The sequence below is a fragment of the Oryctolagus cuniculus genome, chromosome 9 (assembly GCF_051225735.1).
Source record: "Oryctolagus cuniculus isolate XC-2025 breed Fujian yellow rabbit chromosome 9, ASM5122573v1, whole genome shotgun sequence".
In the NCBI taxonomy this organism is placed as follows: Eukaryota; Metazoa; Chordata; class Mammalia; order Lagomorpha; family Leporidae; genus Oryctolagus; species Oryctolagus cuniculus.
This window is the reverse complement of record NC_142875.1, coordinates 106,913,370-106,938,133: the sequence shown is the minus strand read 5'-3', so window position 1 is coordinate 106,938,133 and position 24,764 is coordinate 106,913,370. Positions and strand designations below refer to the sequence as shown.

At 40.8% G+C, this 24,764-nt stretch overlaps 1 protein-coding gene across 5 annotated transcripts; it reads left to right on the top strand.

Annotated features, from left to right (window-relative positions):
• Positions 1–9,555: 9,555 nt before the first annotated feature.
• On the top strand, positions 9,556–19,738 carry LOC103348993 (C-type lectin domain family 2 member F). 5 transcript variants are annotated; one of them, XM_070048445.2, is made up of 6 exons: positions 9,560–9,975; positions 10,250–10,318; positions 10,475–10,561; positions 14,025–14,212; positions 15,331–15,413; positions 18,227–18,563. In XM_070048445.2, the coding sequence occupies exons 1-6, from the start codon at positions 9,909–9,911 to the stop codon at positions 18,339–18,341; spliced, it is 609 nt and encodes a 202-aa protein (XP_069904546.1). In that variant the 5' UTR covers positions 9,560–9,908; the 3' UTR covers positions 18,342–18,563. The 5 variants fall into 5 exon arrangements, with proteins under 5 accessions (XP_089159982.1, XP_069904549.1, XP_069904546.1 ...); XM_070048444.2 differs by having other exon boundaries at positions 15,307–15,413; XM_089303856.1 differs by lacking the exon at positions 10,475–10,561 and having other exon boundaries at positions 9,556–9,975; positions 15,307–15,413; positions 18,227–19,738.
• Positions 19,739–24,764: the final 5,026 nt, after the last annotated feature.

Sequence of the window (24,764 nt, the reverse complement as noted above, 5' to 3'; positions counted from 1 at the left end):
CCGTGGAAGGGCGGTTCCCCCCGGCCACTTTCCCCACTTCCGCAGGGGAGCGGCACACCGCCGGCCGGCTCTCTCGGGGGCTGCTCAGGTGTTCCCCTTAGATGTTCCCTGATGCATGTTGTCTCTCTCCTCCTTTATAGTCCTCTTCCACCAATCCCAACTCTGCTACCCACACGCCGAGTACGCTGCTCTCCTCCAATCAGGAGCAGGTCCTGTTGCTTATTGGTTGAACTGGAGGCAGCTGTGTAGAAGCTGTTACTCCCTTCTCAGCGCCGTATTGTGGGAGAGCAGATGCATAGAATAAGTCTTAATTCCAGTAACTTAGTCTAGTTCGAGTTGCTCCCCACAGTGTTCCTTTAGGAAAGTCACACTGCCTTCCTTATTCTTGTTTTTTGTATTTTTGCATTTATTTTCAGGCATTTGTGGAGATACTTGTTGGTTTTCTCCTCTGGTGGACTTTATCTTTGAACTATGCCTTCTGGCTTAATGGAGTGTCTTCTTTTTCAGTGGATATCCAGAGGCATGTGCTGAGTGTGTCCAGGGAGCTCTGGTCAGTGCTCCAGGTGGAGCAAATATCCAACGTGACACCCATGTTGGGTGTGGTAGATTTCTTCTGCTGTCAGCAGGGAAGAGGGTATGATCTCCTCTATTGCTGTAATCTTCACCTCCTCTCTTCCAAGCTCGATGTCCTGGCTTAGCCCACACTGGGTGCAACACTCACCCACGCTGCCAATGAACCACACAGAGGCCCTTTGCGGTCCTCATGTGAACATGGATCTCACTGCCCCATTTCAATGAGTGTCTCTGTCAGAGGGCATGTTGTAAAGAATGCATGGAGATTAATGAATTGCTCTGGAAGTCTTTTCAATCTAATCTAATCTAAATTCACCTCTTTGATTTAATAAAATGGGTCTCTCCAATTCAATAAAGACTATTTTTCCCTATACCCACTTATTATATCTTACATCTTAATTTAGTTGACTTCTTGGGACAATTTTTTATGTATGACTACTTAAACTCTTCCAGCTCTTGAATTCCATCTTGTCTTCTCCTGGTCCTTAATTAAATTATTCTTCATTTCGATTATGACTCAATTCAGTGCTAAGATTTTCATTTGTTCTCAAATTCTCATATTTTTGGAATTCTTTATACTTTATTTATTTGAATGCACCAATTACTTTTATTTTAAATTGCCTATCTGCTATCGCCCGTATCTGAAGCATATATATTTTTTTTTTGACAGGCAGAGTGGACAGTGAGAGAGAGAGACAGAGAAAGGTCTTCCTTTGCCATTGGTTCACGCTCCAATGGCCGCCGTGGCCGCCCACTGGCACACCGCACTGATCCGAAGCCAGGAGCCAAGTACTTCTCCTGGTCTCCCATGGGGTGCAGGGCCCAAGCACTTGGGCCATCCTCCACTGCACTCCCTGGCCACAGCAGAGAGCTGGCCTGGAAGAGGGGCAACTGGGACAGAATCCGGTGCCCCGACTGGAACTAGACTGAAGCATATTTAGATCAGTTTTTATTATTTGTCTTGGCAACTGGTATTCTGCTGTTTAGTCCATTTTTTTCTTTTTAAGAATGCCTTATGATTTTGTATTAAATGTCAGACATTATGTATGCAAAATAATAGGAATTCTGAATGATATCTTCCTACAAAGAAGTGATTATTTTTAATGATAGGCAGATAGACTATAAGATCAATATAATTTAAGATCAGTTAGAGCCCCTCAATTTTTGCCTTCTCAGTTGTTTTATAAATTTTGTAGGTTTCATATGACACAAGTTACAAATGACTAGAACTGAAAGGAAGTCTCCTTTTTTCTTATGTGAAACTTACTAAGTATGTGTGTGTGTGTGTGTGTATAAAACACATAAGCATATGGCCAAATGATATTTACACCAGTAATGAGATTTATTTGGAGGAAATATCACAGGTACTGAAACAATAGCAGCTGTGGAGCGTTTCCCTCACCCATCCCATTCTTGTGCATTGCACAATAGTGGAGCATGTCTGGGCAGACCCCAAAGAAGAGATTCTGGTGCTTGCACTGGCTTTGTACTTAGCTGGTGAAGCACAGCTCCTGTGTTGCCGTGTTTAAGGGCTGCATTCTAAGCATTTTGAGCATAGTATTATAATAGGGAGAACTCTTGCATCTATCTTACTCTGCAACCAGAGCATTGTTGCCATAGAAGCCACCAGCTACAACCACTGTCTCTGTGACTGAACCTGTCACCCACTCCTCTCTTAAGCATGCTATGCAGAGAAACTGCCATTAGTACTCTATTGTTGCCACTTTGGAGACTTGCAGGAGTTAAATATGAGGGGCCAGTGCTGTGATGTACTGGGCTAAGCCTCCACCTGCAGTCCTGGCATCCCATATGGGTGCCAGTTCGAGTCCCAGATGCCCCTCTTCTGATCCAGCCCTCTGCTATGGCCTGGGAAAGCAGCAGAAGATGGCCCAGGTGCTTGGGCCCCTGCACACATGTGGGAGACCCGGAAGAAGCTCCTGGCTTCAGGTCAGCCCAGCTCTGACTGTTGCAGCCATTTGGGGAGTGAACCAGTGGATATAAGACCCTTCTCTCTGTCTCTCCTTCTCTCTGTAACTCTACCTCTCAAATAAATAAATGAAATATTTTAATAAAAATATGAAACAAATCAGAATTGAACAAGTTAGTCCTTTTTAAAAAATTATTGCTTTTCACTTTATTTGAAATACGGAGATTCAGAGACAGAAAGATAGACACAGAAAGATATATCCACTGGTTCACTTCCCAAATGCTCACAATAGGCAGTACTGGAAACTGAAACCAGGAGGCCAGAACTCAAACTAGGTCTCCCAGGTGGGTGGCAGGGACCAAGAACAAGAGCCATCACCTGCTGCCCCTCAGGGGATGCATTAGCAAGAAGCTATCTGTGAACAGAGGAACCAGGACTCAAACAGGCATTCTGCTAAGGGATTCAGGCATCCCAGACAGTGACTTAACCGCTGTGCCAAACACCCAACACCTCATTCTTAACTTCAAAGGGTGGCTTCTGTTGACCCCACTCCATAAATAAACACTTGAACTGCAAGACAGGATCACAATAGCAGCCACTGGAGGGGAAACTTGAGTCTACTTGGTGCTTCTGCTTTTACCACCAAGCAATGCTGGATAATCTGCAAATTCCTTCTTTTCTAATACTTGAGTTTAGGTAATCAATTAAGGAAAGACAGGCACCTCCAGGAAGAGACAGGACATGCAATCTTTCCTACTTGGGGAAAACATTTCACCTGCACAAACTGTTATTTAAAAAAATAAAACTCAGGTATGGGTGTGTGTTTGACCTACTGGTAAGACAGCCACATTCCGTATCAGAGTGCCTATGTCCCAGTCCTGGCTGCATTTCTGATTCCAGCTTCCTACTAACGCAGACTCTAGAAAGCAGGGCCCATGGCTCAAGTAATTCCTTTACCCACATTGAGTTCCTGGCTCCTGGCTCCCACCTGACCCAGCCCCAAATGTGTGCATTCTTGGAGTGAACAGTAGATGGGAGATGGCTCTCTCGCTCGCTCTCTCTCTCTCTCTCTGTTTTTCAGATAAAATAAGTAAAAATTTTAAAAAGAATTCAGGTTGTCTCTACAAGTTGCTAAACACAGAGTGTTTAGATTTATATGAAAGCATAGAACATCTGGGAGTTGAATATACAAGGTTAAATTACATCTGTGTGATTTCCTGAATCTAGGAACATCTGGCACAGAGCTCCTAAATCCCTTGGAATGTTCCAGGTGATAGGAGACTCTTGGGTTATAATGATTCTTGATCAGCTCCTAGATGGGGGATAGTCAGCAGAAAGAACTAGCCAGACTTAGAAGGTAAGAACTGAGTCCCACTCTCCATTCCCTGAAGAAAGGAGGTCTAAAAAAGAAGTTAATAGTCAATTATGGGGGCTGGCATAGTGGCTCACTTGGTTAATCCTCCACCTGCAGTGCCAGCATCCCATATGGGCTGCAGGTTCTAGTCCTGGTTGCTCCTCTTCCAGTCCAGCTCTCTGCTGTGGCCCAGGAAGGCAGTGGAGGATAGCCCAAGTACTTGGGCCCTGCACCCACATGGGAGACCGGGAGGAAGTACCTGGCTCCTGGCTTCGGATTGGCATAGCTCCGGCCACAGCGGCCATTTGGGGAGTGAACCAACAGAAGCAAGATCTTTCCCTCTGTCTCTCTCTCTCACTGTCTATCTGTCAAATAAAAATAAATAAATAAATAAATAAATAAATAAATAAAACATTTATTAAAAAGTCAATTATGCCTACATGATGATGCCTCCATAAAAATCCTGAAACCACAATATTCCAGGAGTGCCTGTGTTGGCAAACACAGCCCTGTGCTGGGTGGGGGAGGGAGGGCAGTGTATCCTGACTCCATGGGGATACACCAGACGTCCCCCATGGATCTCTTATTTGGGTGTTTGCCTGTCTCCTTGATCACACCCTTTAAAAATGTTTTTGAGAGATTACTTTTTGAGAGCATCAGAGACACAGGCGGGTAGATAGACAAACTGAGAAAGTGATCCCCCACCCACTGGTTCCCTCCCCAGATGCCCAGAATGTACAGGGTTCGACCAGCCGGAAACCAGGATTGCAAGCAGAGAAGCTGGGATGCAAGCCAGGTATGTTGATTGGGATGCAGGTGTCCCAAGTGGCAACTTAATTGCCACACCAAATGCCTGGCCCTGCTCCTATAGTTTAGAATCAAGTTTATTCAACCTCTTCCCCTCCCTGAACTCCCAGTGACAGGGCACTCGACCCGGCGTTTGGGAGGAGAGTGATCTGAGTTCTGGCAGAGCGACTTGCTGGAGACCCCAGAAGACACTGGCGCCTACTCCACAGTACAACTCAGACCTCTGTGATCTGAGCGGGCACAAGACCTTGACCCTCAATATTAGATAGCATTGACATTTTAGTGAAGAAAAAGGTTCGTCAGTGGGAATCTGTGTGTCACTCACATTTATGTTTTGAGAGAGAAAAAGCATTTTTGTAAAATATTTAAATTTACATTAGATATAGTTCTGGAAGTTTAGACCAGAGCCATTAGGCAAGAAAAAGAAATTAAAGGGATACAAATTGGGAAGGAATAACTCAAACTATCCCTCTTTGCAGATTATATGATTCTTTACTTAGGGGATCCAAAGAACTCTACTAAGAGACTATTGGAACTCATAGAAGAGTTTGGCAAAGTAGCAGGATATAAAATCCATGCACAAAAATCAACAGCCCTTGTAAACACAGGCAATGCCATGGCTGAGAATGAACTTCTAAGATCAATCCCATTCACAATAGCCACAAAAACAATCAAATACCTTGGAATAAACTTAACCAAGGACGTTAAAGATCTCTACAATGAAAATTACAAAATCGTAAAGAAAGAAATAGAAGAGGATACCAAAAAAAGGGAAAATCTTCCATGCTCATGGATTGGAAGAATCAATATCATCAAAATGTCCATTCTGCCAAAAGCAATTTATAGATTCAATGTGATACCAATCAAAATACCAAAGACATTCTTCTCAGATCTGGAAAAAATGATGCTGAAATTCATATGGAGGCACAAGAGACCTCGAATAGCTAAAGCAATCTTGTACAACAAAAACAAAGCTGGAGGTATCACAATACCAGATTTCAGGACATACTACAGGGCAGTTGTAATCAAAACAGCATGGTACTGGTACAGAAACAGAGGGATAGACCAATGGAACAGAATAGAAACATCGGAAATCAATCCAAACATCTACAGCCAACTTATATTTGATCAAGGATCTAAAATCAACCCTTGGAGAAAGGACAGTCTATTCAATAAATGGTGCTGGGAAAACTGAATTTCCACATGCAGAAGCATAAAGCAAGACCCCTACCTTTCACCTTACAGAAAAGTCCACTCAACATGGATTAAAGACTTAAATCTACGACCCAACACCATCAAATTATTAGAGAGCATTGGAGAAACCCTGCAAGATATAGGCACAGGCAAAGACTTCTTGGAAAAGATTCCAGAGGCACAGGCAGTCAAAGCCAAAATTAACATTTGGGATTGCATCAAATTGAGAAGTTTCTGTCCTGCAAAAGAAACAGTCAGGAAATTGAAGAGGCAACCAACAGAATGGAAAAAAATATTTGCACACTATGCAACAGATAAAGGATTAATAACCAGAATCTACAAAGAAATCAAGAAACTCCACAACAACAAAACAAACAACCCACTTAAGAGATGGGCTAAGGACCTCAGTAGACATTTTTCAAAAGAGGAAATCCAAATGGCCAACAGTCACATGAAAAAATGTTCAGGATCACTAGCCATCAGGGAAATGCAAATCAAAACCACAATGAGGTTTCACCTCACCCCAGTTAAAATTGCTCACATACAGAAATCTACCAACAACATATGCTGGCAAGGATATGGGGGAAAAGGGACACTAACCCACTGTTGGTGGGAATGCAAACTGGTAAAGCCACTATGGAAGACAGTCTGGAGATTCCTCAGAAACCTGAATATAACACTACCATACAACCCAGCCATCCCACTCCTTGGAATTTACCCAAAGGAAATTAAATTGGCAAATAAAAAAGCTGTCTGCACCTTCTAATGTTTATTGCAGCTCAATTCACAATAGCTAAGACCTGGAACCAACCCAAATGCCCATCAACAGTAGACTGGATAAAGAAATTATGGGGGCCGGCGCCACGGCTCAATAGGATAATCCTCCACCTGCGGCGTTGGCACTCCGGGTTCTAGTCCTGGTCAAGGCACCGGATTCTGTCCCGGTTGCCCCTCTTCCAGGCCAGCTCTCTGCTGTGGCCAGGGAGTGCAGTGGAGGATGGCCCAAGACCTTAGGCCCTTCACCAGCATGGGAGACCAGGAGAAGCACCTGGCTCCTGGCTTTGGATCAGCGCAGTGCGCCGGCCACAGAGCGCTGGCCACAGCGGCCATTGGAGAGTGAACCAACGGAAAAAGAAGACCTTTCTCTCTGTCTCTCTCTCTCACTGTCCACTTTGCCTGTCAAAAATAAATAAATAAAATAAATAAAAAGAAAAAAAAATTATGGGATATGTATTCTGTGGAATACTATACAGCAGTAAAAAATGAAATCCGGTCATTTGCAACAATATGGAGGAATCTGGAAAACATCATGCTGAGTGAAATAAGCCAGTCCCAAAGGGGCAAATATCATATGTTCTCCCTGATGGGTGACAACTAACTGAACACCAAAAAGGAAACCTGTTGAAGTGAAATGAACACTATGAGAAATTGTGACTGAATCAGCCCTTGTCCTCACTGTCAATGAACAACTTAATACTTTATCCCTTTTAGTATTTTTTTGTTCTACTTAATACTACTGGTTGAACTCTTTAACACACAATTATTCTTAGGTGTTTAAATTTAACTGAAAAGTGACCCCTGTTAAATATAAGAGTGGGAATAAGAGAGGGAAGAGATGTACAGTTTAGGACATGCTCAATCGGGCTTGCCCCAAACAGTAGAGTTAGAAACATACCAGGGGATTCCAATTCAATCCCATCAAGGTGGCATGTACCAATGCCATCTCACTAGTCAAAGTGATCAGTTTCAGTTCACAATTGATCATAATGATAGGACTAAGAGTCAAAAGGATCACATAAACAAGACTAGTGTCTGAAAATACTAACTGAAAGAATTAAAAAGGAGATAACAATCCAACATGGGAAGCAGGATACACAGCAGACTCATAGAATGGCAGATGTCCTAAACAGCACTCTGGCCTCAGAATCAGCCCTTAAGGCATTTGGATCTGGCTGAAGAGCTCATGAGAGTATTTTAGGCATGGAAAGCCAAGACACTCTGGCCAAAAAAAAAAAAAAAAAAAAAAACAACAACACTAGATGAAAGATCTCTGTGAGTGACACCCCAGTGGAAAGAACAGGCCATCAAAGAAGGAGGTACCTTTCTCTGAAGGGAGGAAAGAACTTCCGCTTTGACTATGACCTTGTCTAAATATGATCAGAGTTGGCGAACTCCTTGGCAGCTCATGACAAGAGCCTACGGTGATTACTGAAGTCATAAATAAGAGTGTCAATTGTTAAATCAACAACAGGAGTCACTGTGCACTTACTCCCCACGTAGGATCTCTGCCCGTAATGTGTTGTACAATATAAATTAATGCTATAACTAGTACTCAAATAATACTTTACACTTTGTGTTTCTGTGTGGGTGCAAACTGTTGAAATCTTTACTTAATATATACTAAATTGATCTTCTGTATATAAATATAATTGAAAATGAATCTTGATGTGAATGGAATGGGAGAGGGAGCGGGAGATGGGAGGGTTGCAGGTGGGAGGGAAGTTATGGGGGGGGGGAAGCCTTTGTAATCCATAAGCTGTACTTTGGAAATTTATATTTATTAAAAGTTACAAAAATTTACATTAGAAACTGTTAGAAAAATATATGGAGAGTGTATACAAAACTTGTTTTTTGCACAGGACTGGGGAAGTTCAAGGCCAAACACTCTGTAAGTAAAATTAGGATCCTTCTTCAATATTGGAGTTCAATGTCCAATCGCCTTGTAAAATATTTCATTCATTTGGAATGAAACCTCAGACAAGCCCAAAGGGGAGTTAAATTCCCCTACACATCAATAAGCAACAGTAAGAGAGTCTTGAATGTTTTGGCAGAAAAAATACAGTTTTCCCCCATTGATTTTTTTTTCTTTTTTTAAATTTTTATTTAATGAATATAAATTTCCAAAGTACAGCTTATGGATTACAAAGGCTTCCCCCCCCATAACTTCCCTCCCACCTGCAACCCTCCCCTTTCCCGCTCCCTCTCCCCTTCCATTCACATCAAGATTCATTTTCAATTTTCTTTATATACAGAATATCAGTTTAGCATATATTAAGTAAAGATTTCAACAGTTTGCACCCACATAGAAACACAAAGTGAAAAATACTGTCTGAGTACTAGTTATAGCATTGAATCACAATGTACAGCACATTAAGGACAGAGATCCTACATGAGGAGTAAATGCACAGTGACTCCTGTTGTTGACTTAGCAAATTGACACTCTTGTTTATGGCATCAGTAATCACCCTAGGCTCTTGTCATGAGTTGCCAAGGCTATGGAAGCCTTTTGAGTTCACCAACTCTGATCATTTTTAGACAAGGTCGTAGTCATCCCCCATTGATTATTACAATATCTTGGCATGATGTCAGCTAGCGTAGACATTTTTATTGTGCAACACTACTGTCCAAAGTGAATAAGACTCTAACCTTGAAACAAATCAGTGAGTAGCTATGGAAACGTGTAGAAAACAGTTGCTTTATGTGTCCAGATTTCACTATGCAATTCACTGGTAAACTTAGAACTCAGAGGTTAAAAAGAACAAAAAATATATATATTAAAAAATAAAAAGGAAAAAGGTGCATCTTGGGATGTAGGAGAATGCATCCACTGAACAGTACAAAGCCCGTGTTATGTAATCTGGATTCCAGATTTCAGGGAGACCACATAAAGAAGCGGGAAATGGAAGGTATGGGGACAAACCCCTCCTCCGCTTCGGCCAGTGAGCAGGCGGGAGGAGAGGTGCAATCAGAACCCGGCGCTCCACCAACCCCAGGCGGCTGAGCCGTTGCTTCGGGGGCAGGGGTACCGTTGGTGGCTGCCCGCTGCCGTTACTGCCCCCGCTTCCTACAGAGCTCGGAGGACAGAGCAGACGATGCCCCGGGTCTCTCTGGCCGGAAGTCCAGTCTGCAGCGCTGTTTGCCGTTCAGTCTCGCTGCGGCACCACATTCCTGAGGTCCGCAGTCCCCAGAAAGAAATTGCAAACTCTCGATTTATCCCCAGGATTATTCCGGCCTCTGTGATCACGGGAAAAGCCGCCTCCGGCAGGGTCGCAGATGGAGGAAGAAGGGGATGAGAACAAGGAGGATATAGAGATTGAGGAGCCAAGGAACAAAAGGTTAGGTAAGGGGGACGACCAGAGCCGGCCTCGGGCACGGGAGCTTCCTTTTCTAAGCCCAGGTTGCACCTGCAGCCTTCAGAGGGAGGGGCGGGGCTGAGGCCATTACCCACAACAAGGGCCCTAAGTGAAAGCCATTTTCATTCATTAAAAATTAAAAAAAGACACCACCACCCCAAAAGAAGTGAACCCACCAGTCTCCACCACATTTCCCACACTTAGAAAGGCTGCATTTCATTAAAAGACTCCAGTAGGAAACTATTTTCTCTTTGGAAGCAGGGCAGAAGAATGAAAAAGTGACACAGGAAAATGGAGCCAAAGCCCCTTTGAGGCTGCACTTGCTGGAAAGTAAGATCTGAGTACCCTTCCTCATTTTCCTAATATGTTGATAATTACCCAGTGAGCAACAGAACACGGAGAGGACAGAGAAAAGAAACATTACTTGGGGGTTTTGCTTTTTCTGTCTTTAGCATAGAAACAATAAATTGTTTTGCTTGTTTCTAGTAACAAAGAGAGTGATAATCATCTCAAGTTTGGTATGTGGAGGATTTGCCTTTCTTCTTTGGGGGATTTTAAGATTTCCTAAGAAATGTAAGTGAACAATTTCTGCTACAAATTATGACTTGTATTATTGATGATCCGATTTGATAGAAACAGCTAGTCTAACTTTTCCTGAATCGAAACAGTGGAAGTCAGAAAGTGTTACCCAACCAGAGCATCTATTGCAAACTTAAGCACCAGCTTTTCCCTCCTGGAAGGATCAGTCTGCTCAGGCTTTTGAGCTTCAGGCATTGTGCAAGGTGCTCTTGATACAAAAATGAAAAACAGAAGTTCTTACCTGAAAAATTATCCTTAACTGAAGAAACAAGCAGGGATGTAACATAATAAAATAATTGCTAAATTGTAGGCCTGTGTTCAATCTAGTAGTCAAGTTATGCTTCCTGAAGGGGAAGTATTATTTCAGGTCAAGTAGATATTTATCCAAGAGCCCCAGAAAGGACCACGCATGTCAGAGAAGCACACCAGGTATAATTGTGAGAGAGTGAAAAAGATGCAGGGGGCTGGCGGTCGTGTCAACATTTCCCAAATTCACTAATTTCCTTACACCCCTAAGTGAGTATTTTACACCTGGCTTCCTATTTGTTCTAATTGTCATTATTAATAGGAAACGTCACATACTCTCATCACCACTCCTACTCACTTATCTCCATCGCTACCCACAGACTCTAATTTCTCACACTATCAATAGAGTGTTTAGGATGTACACAGAGCCTGTATCCTCTCACTTTATTGGTAGTGTTAATTTAGTCATTCTATTTTCTCTCTGCCTCGTTGAAATACCTCTGTCAGCAATACAACATGACTATATCTATACCCCGAACCTTGGAAACAAATGAAAAACTCATTCAACCCCACTCCTCCTTTTGCTACCAATATTTTTTTCCTCCTTGGTACAACAACCTCCTTAAAAAAAAAAACTACCTGTACTAGTTGTTTCTTATCTCTATCTTCCCATTTTCTGTTAATGTTGCAGCTTTTCCTACCAAACTGGCCTTTCAGGTTCACCAGGAACTTCCATAGTGCAAAACTCAGTGGTCTATTCTCGGTCTTCATCTTGTTAGACTTGTCCCCAGCCTCTGACACTTCCTCTTTCTGAAAATAGTTTCTTCTCTTGGCTCATACAACACTGTGTTCTTGTGGTGTGAGTCCTACCTAACTTCTCCTTCTGTATTTCCCTTACCTGTTCTTGTCTCCCTGACCTCTTAGCTTTGCTGTGTCCCAGGGCCCCATCCTTGAGCAAGGCCCCTCTTCATGTAGTCTTGATACCGTTGGTTATCTCAAAGACTTAGAACTTTAAATATCACATCAGTACTGAGCCCCCCCTAGATATGCATCTCCAATCCAGCTCCTTGCCCAGAATTTAAGCATTTTACATACAACTGCCTACCTGATTGCCTGTAATGTTATCCAAGCTGAAATCTTAATCCGTCTCCTTTCCATAGCCTCCTGTGTCATCTCAGGAAAGACTAATATTCATCCTTCCTTCCAGTTTTAAACTAAAAAATACCAGATAGTCACTTTTTGTTTTTCCTTTCCGTGGAGCTGCTATAATCAGCAAATTCTGCCTGGGCTTTCAAAATACAGCAAGAACCTGAGTGTTCTTCAAAATCTCTACTGTCAACACTCTCATCCTCTCTCTTTGAATGTCTCTTCCACCCTTGACCTCACTGAGCAACATTGCCCAGCGAAAATATGATGTGAGTCGAAACGTGATTTGTGTGCATGCCTGCTTGACATTTTTACAAGTCACACAACAAAAATCCAAAGAAATGAGGAAAAATAATTTTAATTATTTTTATTTAACCCAGCAGAGTCAACTACACTGCCATTTCACCAGATAACGATGTGAAAAGCGGTAATTAGATCCTTCCACTCATTTTTTTGTACCGTGTTCATATTCGATGTGCTACTTTCCACTTTAAGAACATCTGGATTTACCCACATTTAGAGTGCCCAAGAGTCACTTGTGCCTAGTGGGTACCATACTAGACAGTATTCTAGAATTTATTTTTAACAAATTTTTTCAAAAATAATTGGATCTGTTCAGAATTCTGTGATGATTTTTCATTTACTTGGAATAGAGCCAAAACCTTGCCAGTGGCCTGCAATGTCCTGTTGGATCCAGTCACCCCTTGACCTCCCTGGCCCAATCTCCTGCGTCTTGCCCTGTCACTCAGTCTTCTCCAGCGATATGGATATCTGCAATTGTTTTGTGAACAAGCCTGGCAAGTTCACCTCAGTCTTTCGCACTGTCTCTTAACCATTGCTTAGGAAGATCTTCCACTGTACGTCTGTGCCTCCCTGGCCCACCTCCTTCTAGTCTTCATTAAATATCATCTTCTCATTTAACCCTATCTTGATTGCTGTAGTAAAATTAAGTCCTTTCTATTAATAATCCTGATCTCTTTGATCCATTTTCTGACATCATATAATTTCAAATATGTAAATTCTATAAGAGCAAGAGTTTTTGTATGTTATATACACTATTATATTCCTAGAACTACAAAAACTATCTAGCTTATGGTAAGCATTCACCTGGTAGTTGTTGAATATGTAAATGAAAGAGTGAATGGATGAGAAACTCTTTCTGGGGACTCCAGTATTGAGCCAAGTACTTGATTTTTATGTTAACTGTTGATTTTTAACTTGACATTTTAAAATAATGTTGAACATGAAACTCTCAAATAATTTTGGTGACCTGATTTTTTTCATTGCCTTCTATGTCTCATATACATATACAACCACATTGCTAGTTTATCCTCACATTTAAAAATCTGACTAATAAAATAAATTATAATTAATAAATGAGTCATTTCTCTTAGCAGTGAGTAAGAGATGCTTTAAATCCTGTTTCTCTCCTGCTTATACTTAACAAATACTTTACCTGTCTAGTGCAGTAAGTCAGGAAGCAAAAGTGGATGGTAAAAGCTAGTAAAATTTTAGCATTTTTTTCCTTATAATGTTTTTTGTTTAAGGACAAAGAAATAGCTTCAACTTCTAGAGAAATACTGCCTTTGAAGGGCAGTTTAGTCTCAGCTCACTCAATAAGGAATCAGTTCTTTGAGGTTATGAATACAGAGGAATTTGTTTATTTACCATGAAATTTGTCTCAGGTGGCATAGTAAACTTTAGGAAAGGAACATGATGAATAAAGAAATTCCAGTTGTATGGGGGACAAAATGGAGGGGAATACAATGAGGATATTTAGTTTCTGGAAGTTTATTTGGTTGTTATTGTTGTTTTAAATGATACAGAAGTCTTCATTCTCCAGTGTTCTTTCCTTCCATGTTCTGTTCTTGATATTTAGTTGCTCTTGATATTCAATTCAAACCTCACTTGAGTTGATATTTAAGGTTAACTCATTCAAACTGAATATGGAAGTAAAATACATTTTATCAATCTGAAATATATGAACTCTTTCACCCTGAAAGTCAAGCTTTTCATTTCTCTTACACATTCTTAATTGCTTTCTTTACCACTGTGGTCACTGTAGTTGGAATTACAAAGATGATTAAAGAAAACATGTGTACAGGGAATGTCAGTCATTGTCTACAAGGCTGGAACCAAGTCAATAACAATTGCTTCCTTCAATCTGACCATGAGACAACTTGGATGAATAGCCAAGAAAACTGCAAAGTCTACTCTGCATCTCTGGCCAGGATCAGCTCCCAGGAAGAAATGGTTAGATTTCTTCTTTACAATTTTGATTCCTTTAACTTTGAGTGGCTTTGCATTGCAGATGAATTCCTAGGGTGGGGTGCGTTAGTCAACAAAACAAAGAGCTTTGCCTTTGTGGAGCTTGCAACCCAGACGAAGAGACAGGCAATAAAAAAATAAAATAATCATAATAAACATGTAAGTGATATAATCGTGTGTTAGAAGTAAGTTTTATGCAACAAGTGTACAAAATAAGGGGTGCTGTGACACTCCAGGCAGGCAAATTGCAGATGAGGTCATAGCTCATTGAGAGCATGGCATTTGAATAAAGACTTGAAGCAGATAAGGAAGTTAGTCCAAGGAATATCTAGGGCCAGGAAAAGAAAAGGGTGCAACCTTGGTCTCAAGTTTAGGCGCATGCCTGGACTATTCCAGGAATAGCACAGAGACAGCCAATCAAAGCCTAAAATAAGGAAGTAAGTGGGCGTGTGAATCCTAGAATCCTGCAGACTGTTGTAAGACTTTCATTTTTTGCTCTGAGTAAAATACTGATATATTTTAGAATTATGAGAAAAAGTGTGATATGTTCTATCATAAGTTCTCTCTTTTTTTTTTAAGATTTATTTATTTGAAAGGCAGAGTGATAGAGAAGGAGAGACAGAAGAGAGAGAGAGAGATTTTCCATCCACTGGTTCACTCCCCAAACGGCCACAACAGCCAGGGCTGGACCAGGCCAAAGCCAGGAGCCAGGGGCTTTTTTCTGGTCTCCCTGTAAGGGCCCAGACACTTGGGCCATCCTCCGCTGCTTTCCCAGGCACATTAGCAGAAAGCTGGATCCAAAGTGGAGCCAGTACCTATTTGAGATGCCAGCGCTGCAGGCAGTGGCTTAACCAACTGTGCCACAGTGCCTGTCCCTTGTCCTAAGTTTTAAAAGAGTCATTTTCATTGCTCTGATGAAATTGACTACTTAGTGGCAATTAGAAAAGCACAGAATCATTGGACAGTTTCAGTGACGGTGTCAAGAAAATAGGAGACTCAGGCGAGGACAGTAGCATCATAGGTAGCAAAAATGGGGAACATAGGAGAAATCCAATGCGGTACTTTGTGTTTTGTGAAAGGAGTCTATGATTCTCTTCCTGAAGCCCTTTTCATATTGGATTGACCTGAGCAAACACAATGGAAACCGCAGCTGGGAGTGGGAAGACAGAAGTCCAATCAATAATTGGTAAGCCTTCTTAACACTTACTTACTATTCAGTGTGTCAATCTCCGTAGTTGTCTTCTGCATCATTCAAGGTCCTCCACAGATAGGGGCCAAGGAGAACCTCAGACAAATGGATGCTCTTTCATGAGAGTTCGGCATCCAATGCCAACACGCACCTCCATGTGCGGAGTCGGACTGCACCACGCCGAGTCACCACGTTCCTTTCAGCCTAAATGGAAGTGGCGGCACTCTGATCCTGCCCCTCTTTCCACTCAGACTTTGCCTTTTGTTTATTTATTGTTCTTTAAGCTGCTTGTTGGTGGGAGAGTCTTAGGAGATATCCAAAGCCTGTATTTTCCACACCCAAGAGAAGTGGGAAAAGAAAATGCTTGCCTCACTTTTTCTTTATTTAGAATTCTGGAACATTTCTGAATCCCTTAGTTTGAATAACGAATTGTGCCCATAGACTCTATTTCTGTTCTTGAAACATTCAGTTATCCTCCACTTCAAGGCACAGAAGGTATTACGAAGAGTACTGAGTGCTAGCTGGCATTTTTCTGTGGCTTTCTGAGATGTTACGTAATGTATATGACATGGCAGCATTGGCAGCAGGAACTTCTAAATATAGAAAAATTGCCCTCATGATCATTGTGTCACATCCAATTGGGTATAAAAATACATAGTAGTAAGAATAAGACAGCTGATAATTATGTTTTCAACTTCGAGAAATGTACAAAAAGAATGACCAAAATGAACCTTCCCAATTACAAAACCCAATGCTTATTTTTCTTGAAAGAAAATATTGGCAGCAAAACAAAGTATATGGCCAGCGCCCCGGCTCACTGGGCTAATCCTCCGCCTTGCGGCGCCGGCACACCGGGTTCTAGTCCCGGTCGGGGCGCCGGATTCTGTCCCGGTTGCCCCTCTTCCAGGCCAGCTCTCTGCTGTGGCCAGGGAGTACAGTGGAGGATGGCCCAAGTGCTTGGGCCCTGCACCCCATGGGAGACCAGGAGAGGCACCTGGCTCCTGCCATCGGATCAGCGCGGTGCGCCGGCCACAGCGCGCTGGCCGCGGCGGCCATTGGAGGGTGAACCAGCGGCAAAGGGAGGACCTTTCTCTCTGTCTCTCTCTCTGTCCACTCTGCCTGTCAAAAAAAAACAAAAAACAAAAAAAAAACCACAAAGTATATGTTATATGTAATCCCATGAAAAGAAGTGATAGAGAAATCAAAGCTATTATTTGACTACAGGTGGTGAATTCGCTTTCCAGGGCTGCTGTAGTACACAGTGCAGACTGGGCAGCTTCAATAAACAGTTGCTGAGACCAAAGTCCAGGATCGAGGTGTTGCCAGGGCTGGTTTCTTCTAAGGCCTCTCTTCCTCACTTGAAGATGGATGTCTTGTTCTGTCTTCGCGTGGTCTTCCTTCTGTGCATGCTCAAGTCTGTGTCTAAATTATTTCTTCTAAGCACTTCAGTCACGTTGGATTAAAGCCCACCTGAAAGATCTCATTTGGTCGCGGTCATCCTGTTTCAAAAGCCTCAACTCCAAGTGAGATTCTTGGGGTGAGACATTCATCATAAGGAAGCTGAGGTGACATAGTCCAGCCCGTGACAGTTGGCGAGTTCCCAGTTGTCACTCAGAGCTCAGGCATGCAAATCCAGTCGGCACCCTGTATCCTCAGGCTCTGCATCTGTGGATCCCAATGACGGAAGATTGAAAATATCTTTGAAAAATTGCATCTGTACTGAAGATGTACAGATTTTTTTTTGTTAGTATTTCCTAAGCAATATAGTATGGCAACTATTTATGTAGCATTTATGTTGCATCGGGTATTATAAGTAATCTATGTATGATATAAAGTATGCAAGGGAGTGTATATGGTTATATGTGCATTGTATGTCATTGTATGGAAAGAGTATGTTCAGAATGATTATTCATAGATATGAGGAATGAATAATTGAACACATATACTCTGGGAAAGGGCAGCATGAAAATTATAAGGCACCTTAGAAGTTAGGAAAGTAGACACCAGTGTTACAAAGCTTCCCAAAAAGTGCAGTGCTGAAAGCACATTAAGACAGAACCAGAAATTCATCATATGTTTATACATGACTTTAAATATCAGTTTAGTAAATAAAATACCTAGAGGCATTTTATTTGTGATTACTTATGATGTATACATATGCATATCGTATACCATATGATACCAGTCTCACAATGGTGATGTTTGCAAAGAGTGGCCAAGTGAACATCTACTTCTGCATTGATGGACCCATTTTGAAATGTGTAGAAGGTATTCAATGAAATATAGGTTACATTCATCCTCTATATTATCTCTAAGTAGCTAAATAAATTGATTTATTTTTATTCTAAAGTATAAAGGGAAGAATCCAACCCCTCACAAACTGATGTATTCTACATTCTACATGTATTCTACATTCTGAGCAACCTAAGGGTCAAGACTCTGTTGTTAAAGCAGTGGAGTTCTTTGGAGTCCTCTTCTTACCCCAAAGTCCTAAAGTAAAGTTTGGGGACTGGTGAAGAGGACAGAAGCAGTGTGTGTGGGGACTACAAAAAGTTGATAAGAATGCATATTATGTAAAAACTACACATGGATTGCAATTTATGGGGGCAAGAGGGGGGTACCCAGAAAACCTATCTTTTAATTCCCCTTTTCCAAAACTTCCTGACATACCCTCAAACTTCCTCTACTACTTACACATTCCATGTTTGGAAATATGGCTACCAAAGCCTACATTCTGTATTTGAGGCTATGCTCAGTTATTTTTCATAAAGCCTAATAAGCAAGGAACTAATCTCTTTGTTTTGTTCCAGGTTCAGTGTTCAAGGTAATGGCGATTGTATCTATATAGATAAGACTGGGATAAGTGCTTCTGATTGTAATGATTTAAGAAGATATATTTGCAGCAGAAAAAGCCACTGTCTTTAAATAAAGAGCTCTCCCATGTGTGAAATAAATGCAAACTCTTCCTTCTACGCACCATAAATTCATGTCAATTTATTTTTCACCCAATCAAACATGTTTTAAGTTGATTGATGAAGATTGTATAAATTTTATCTTTTTTAACAACATGGTTGTATTTTCAGTCCATACATTCTGTACAGAAAAAGATGAAACACAGTAAAAGAGAAAATATATTTCATTTGTACTGCATGACAAAAGGCTAACATATGTAATCATAAATGAATGCCTAGAAATCATAAGAGATGAAGGATATATGAAGATGATATCAATTAACTTTTATAGATTATAAAAGAAAGTTGTTAATATATTATCAATGATTTAAAATACTGATATCTAATAGTTATACAATTTCAGGAGATGAGCTACCATTCAAACTCTGGGAAAATATTCCCCAAGTAGTGGAAAATTTCTCAAAACGTAGGTGTCATATATACTTAGCCCTGAAAATTCCAACCTATAGAAATTATAATGTCCACTACATAGAAACTGTCACTACTGCACAGCTCACACAAAAACTGTTATGGATGATGGCGGAGTAAGGAGGGAGCTTGCTGATCTAGTCTAGAAGATAGTTTTTAAAAAATTAGAAAGAGTGCAGTCAGGTAAGAGTTAGGGAGAAAACAGCAGAGGAAACTGTACGCAACCTGGAGGGACACAGTGGACCTACGAGAAGCACAAGATGTTCACGATTCAGGACCCCAGCAGCTGAAAGCCACTGCACCAGCACTGGGGAGAGAGGTTAGACCAGACTGCAGCTGCCCAAGCCACTGGCGAAAAAGCTGCAGGAAAAGCCTGGAGCAAATCTGGTGTGGAGCCCCATGGGGGATAGAGTACGTGGAGACCAAATGGACGTAACAGATATCTACAGAACTTTTCACCCTAAAGTTGCAGAATACACATTCTTCTCAGCAGTGTATAGAACTTTCTATACAACTGGCAATATGATAGGCCATAAAGCAAGTCTCAGCAAATTCAAAAAAATCAAAAATCATAGCATGCATCTTCTGAGACCATAGTAGAATGAAGCTGGAAATCAGCAACTCAGGAATCCCTAGAACATATACAAACACATGGAGACTGAACAACATACTCCTGAATGAAATCATTAGAGAAATCAAAAATTTCTGGAAACGAAGATGACAATACAACATATCAAAACTTGTGGGATACAGCAAAAGCAGTGTTAGGAAAGTTTATAGCAATAGGTGCCTATATCAAGAAGTTGGAAAGGCACCAAATGACTTATCAATGCATCTCAAGGACCTAGATAAACAACAGCAAACCAAAACCAAAACTAGTAGGAGGAAAAAAAATAGAGAAGAAATCAACCAAATTGGAAGAAGAAAAAAAATACAAAAGATCAGCAAAATGAAGAACTGGGTTATTTTGAAAAAATAAAATTGACACACCATTGGCCCTGCCCAACTAACCAAAAAAAGGAGAGAGAAGACAAAAATCAATAAAATTAAAGATGAAAAAAGAAATGTAATAATAGAAACCACAGAAATAAAAAGAATCACCAGAAATTACTACAAAGAGCTGTATGCCAAAAAACTGGGAAACCTAGAAGAAATGGATAGATTCCTGAACACATTCAACCTACCTAAATTGACCCATGAAGACATAGAAAACCTAAACAGACCCATTATCAAGGTGGAAATTGAATCCGTAGTAAAGCCCCTCCAACAAAGAAAAGCCCAGGACCGGATGGCTTCACTGCTGAATTCTATGACATTTAAAGAAGAACTAACTCAAATTCTTCTCAAGCTATTCAAAACAATTGAAAGAGAGGGACTCCTCCAAAATTCTTTCTATGAAGCCAGCATCACCTTAATTCCTGAACCCGAAAAAGGCACAACAGAGAAAGATAAGTACAGATAAATTTCACTGATGAACATAGATGCAAAAATCCTCAACAAAATTCTGGCCAATAGAATCCAACAACACATCAGGAAGATCATCACCTGGACCAAGTGGGATTTATCCCTGGTATGCAGGAATGGTTCAACATTTCCAAATCAATCAATGTGATACATCATATTAACAAACTTCAGAACAAAAACCATATGATTATCTCAATAGATGCAGAGAAAGCACTTGACAAAATACAACACCCTTCCATGATGAAAACTCTAAGCAAACTGAGTATAGAAGGAACATCCCTCAACACAATCAAGGCAATTTATGACAAACCCACAGCCAGCATCAAATTGAATGGGGAAAAGTTGGAAGCATTCCCACTAAGATCTGGAACCAGACAAGTGTGGGGAGCAACTCCAACTAGACTAAGTTACTGGAATTAAGACTTATTCTATGCATCTGCTCTCCCACAATATGGCGCTGGGAGAGGAGTAAACAACTTTTACACAGCTGCCTCCAGTTCGACCAATAACCTGCAGGAGCTGATCCTGCTCCTGATTGGAGGAGAGCAGCGTACTCAGCGTGAGGGTAGCAGAGTTGGGATTGGTGGAAGAGGACTATAAAGGAGAAGAGAGACAACATGCACCAGGAACATCTAAGGGGAACATCCGGATAACATCTGAGCAGCCCCCAAGAGAGCCGGCCGGCGGTGTGCCGCTCCCCCGCGGAAGTGGGGAAAGTGGCAGGGGGAGCCACCCTTCCACAGAGGTGGAAGGATCGGCAGCCAACCCGGGAAGAACCAGCAGCAAACCCGGGAAGGGCCGAGCAGACAAAAGAACAGCACAGGGTCCTGTGTCGTTCCTCCACGAAGAGGGGGAGCGACAACAAGGATGCCCACTCTCACCATTGCTACTAAACATAGTCCTAGAAGTTTTAGCCAGAGCCATTAGGCAAGAAAAAGAAAGCAAAGGTATACAATTTGGGAAAGAGGAAGTCAACCTATCCCTATTTGCAGATGACATGATTCTATCTACAGGGGATCCAAAAGACTCCACCAAGAGACTATTGGAACTCATAGAAGAGTTTGGTAAACTAGCAGGATGTAAAATCAATAGAGCACCTAAAAGGAAATCTGTTTAAGTTAAATTGATACTTTGAGAAGCAATGACTTAAACAGTCCTTGTCTTGACTGTCAAGGAACATTTTTTTTTCTTCTTAATACTATTTATTGAACTCTATTTAACAGTTAATCATATGTTTTTGTATAAAGTCAATTGAAATTAGATCTCAGTAAAAAATGAGTGTAAATAAGAGAGAGAGGATGAAGTTTGTAACTGTAAAACTGTAAAGTTCTGCATACATTCCTATAGACATATATATATATATATGTAAAAGAAAGCTTTTATTTAATGAATACAGATTTCATAGGTACAACTTTAGGAATATAGTGATTCTTTCCCCCCCCATACCCACCCTCCCACCCCCAAATCCTCCTCCTCCCTCTCCCATTCAATTCTTCATTAAAATTCTTTTTTAACTAACTTTATATACAGACCAACTCTATACTAAGTAAAAATTTCAATAATTTTTACACACACACAGTATAAAGTACTGTTCAAGAACAAGTTTTACAGTTAATTCTCATAGTATAACTCATTAAGGTCAGAGGTCCTACATGGGGAGCAAGTGCACAGTGCCTCCTGTTGTTGATTTAACAATTAACACTCTTATGTATGATGTCAGTGATCACCTGAGGCTCTTTACATGAGCTGCCAAAGCTATGGACACATTTTCAGTCCACAAACTCCATCAGTATTTAGACAGGGCCACAAGCAAAGTGGAAGCTCTCTCTTCCCTTTAGAGAAAAGTACATCCTTCTTTGATCGCCACTTCTTTCCAGTTGGGTCTCTCTCACAGAGATCCTTCATGTAGAACATAGCTTATCACAGTGTCTTGGCTCTCCATGCCTGAAATTCTCTTATGGGCTTTTTAGCCAGATCCGAATGCCTTAAGGGTTGACTCTGAGGTCTCTCCTTTTAATTCTATCTTTTGTTATTACCGACACTTGATCTTATTATGTGATCACTTTGACACTTAATCCTATCTATATGATCAATTGCACACTTAATATGATCATTTTGACACCTAAGATGACATTAGTACCACCCAACTTAATGGGATTTGGAGTCCCATGGTAAGTTTTAGCTTTGCCCTTAGGGCTAAGTCTGTGGGAATGTGTGTAGAACTGTACAGCTCCTCTTTCTCATATTCACACTCTTATTTTTTACTGGAATCTATTTTCAATTGAATTTATAAACCTATGATTAATTCTATGTTAAGAGTTCAACCAATAACATTAAGTAGAAAAAAATAATAAAAAATAAACTGTTCAACAGTCAAGACAACAGTGTTCAAGTCATTGCTTTTCCTAGTGGCAATTTCACATCTATGGGTTTCCTTTTAGGTGTTCTGTTAGTTGTCACAGATCAGGGAGAACATATGGTATTTGTCCCTCTGGGACTTGCTTATTTCACTAAGTGGAATATTTTCCAGATTCATCCATTTTGTAGCAAATGGTCAGATTTCATTTTTTTAAACCACTGTGTAGTATTCCACAGAGTATGTATCCCGTTACTTCTTTATCCAGTCTTCCATTGATGGGCATTTAGGTTGATTCCATGTCTTAGCTATTGTGAATTGAGCTGCAATAAACATGGAGGTGCAGATAACTTTTTTTTTTAACTTTTATTTAATGAATATAAATTTCCAAAGTACAGCTTATGGATTACAAAGGCTTCCCCCCCATAACTTCCCTCCCACCTGCAACCCTCCCCTTTCCCACTCCCTCTCCCCTTCCATCCACATCAAGATTCATTTTCAATTCTCTTTATATATGGAAGATCAGTTTAGTATGTATTAAGTAAAGATTTCAACAGTTTGCACCCACATAGAAACACAAGGTGAAAAATACTGTCTGAGTACTAGTTATAGCATTGAATCACATTGTACAGCACATTAAGGACAGAGATCCTACATGAGGAATAAGTGCACAGTGACTCCTGTTGTTGACTTAACAAATTGACACTCTTGTTTCTTGTTTATGGCATTAGTAATCACCATAGGCTCTTGTCATGAGTTGCCAAGGCTATGGAAGCCTTTTGAGTTCACTGACTCTTATCTTATTTAGACAAGGTCATAGTCAAAGTGGAAGTTCTCTCCTCCCTTCAGAGAAAGGTTCCTCCTTCTTTGATGACCTGTTCTTTCCACCGGGATCTCACTCGTGGAGATCTTTCATTTAGGTCATTTTTTTTTTTTTGACAGATTGTCTTGGCTTTCCATGCCTGAAATACTCTCATGGGCTTTTCAGCTGGATCCGAATGCCTTAAGACTGATTCTGAGGCCAGAGTGCTGTTTAGGACATCTGCCATTCTATGAGTCTGCTGTGTATCCTGCTTCCCATGTTGGATCATTTTCTCCCTTTTTTATTCTATAGGTTAGTATTTTCAGACACTAGTCTTGTTTATGTGATCCTTTTGACTCTTAGTCCTATCATTATGATCAATATGATCAATTGTGAACAGAAATTGATCACATGGACTAGTGAGATGGCATTGGTACATGCCACCTTGATGGGATTGAATTGGAATCCCCTGGTATGTTTCTAACTCTACCGTTTGAGGCAAGTCAGCTTGAGCATGTCCCAAATTATACATCTCTTCCCTCTCTTATTCCCACTCTTATATTTAACAGGGATCATTTTTTCAGTTAAGTTTCAACACTTAAGAATAACTGTGTATTAATTACTGAATTCAACCAATAGTATTAAGTAGAACAAACAAAAAAAATACTAGGAGGAATAAAGTATTAAGTTGTTCATCAACAGTCAGGGCAAGGGCTGATCATTTGCTGATTAAATTCCCAGGAGTGGGATGGCTGAGTCGTATGGTAGGACTATATTCAGATTTCTGAGGTATCTCCAAACTGTCTTCCATAGAGGCTTTACCAGTTTGCATTCCCACCAACAGTGGATTAGGGTACTATTTTCCCAACATCCTTGTCAGCATTTGTTGTTTGTTGATTTCTGTATGAAAGCCATTCTAACTGGGATAACCTCATTGTGGTTTTGATTTGCCTTTCCCTGACATTAGTGATCCTGAGCATCTTTTCATGTGTCTATTGGCCATATGAATTTCCTCTTTTGATAAATGTCTGTTTAAGTCCTTGGCCCATTTCTTGACTAGATTCATTGTTTTCTTATTGTTTAGTTTTTTTGATCACTTTATATATTCTGGTTATTAATCCTTTATCAGTTGCATGGAGATTCCAAATAATTTCTCCCAATATTTTGGTTGCCTCTTTACTTCCCTGTTTGGTTTGCTATATGGAAGCTTCTCAATTTGATATAATCCTATTTGTTGATTTTAGCTTTGACTGCCTGTGCCTCTGGGGTCTTTTCCAAGAATTCTCTTTGTCTATGCCAACATCTTACAGGGTTTCCCCAATGCTCTCTAGTTATTTGATGGTATC

Excerpts from the sequence above, each read along its gene's own strand:
- LOC103348993 (XM_070048444.2), top strand. The coding sequence starts at position 9,909 with ATGGAGGAAGAAGGGGATGAGAACAAGGAGGATATAGAGATTGAGGAG. Across the intron at positions 9,976-10,249 it reads GCCAAGGAACAAAAGGTTAG|GGCAGAAGAATGAAAAAGTG; the intron begins GTAAGGGGGACG and ends CTTTGGAAGCAG. Across the intron at positions 15,414-18,226 it reads AGAAGTCCAATCAATAATTG|GTTCAGTGTTCAAGGTAATG; the intron begins GTAAGCCTTCTT and ends GTTTTGTTCCAG.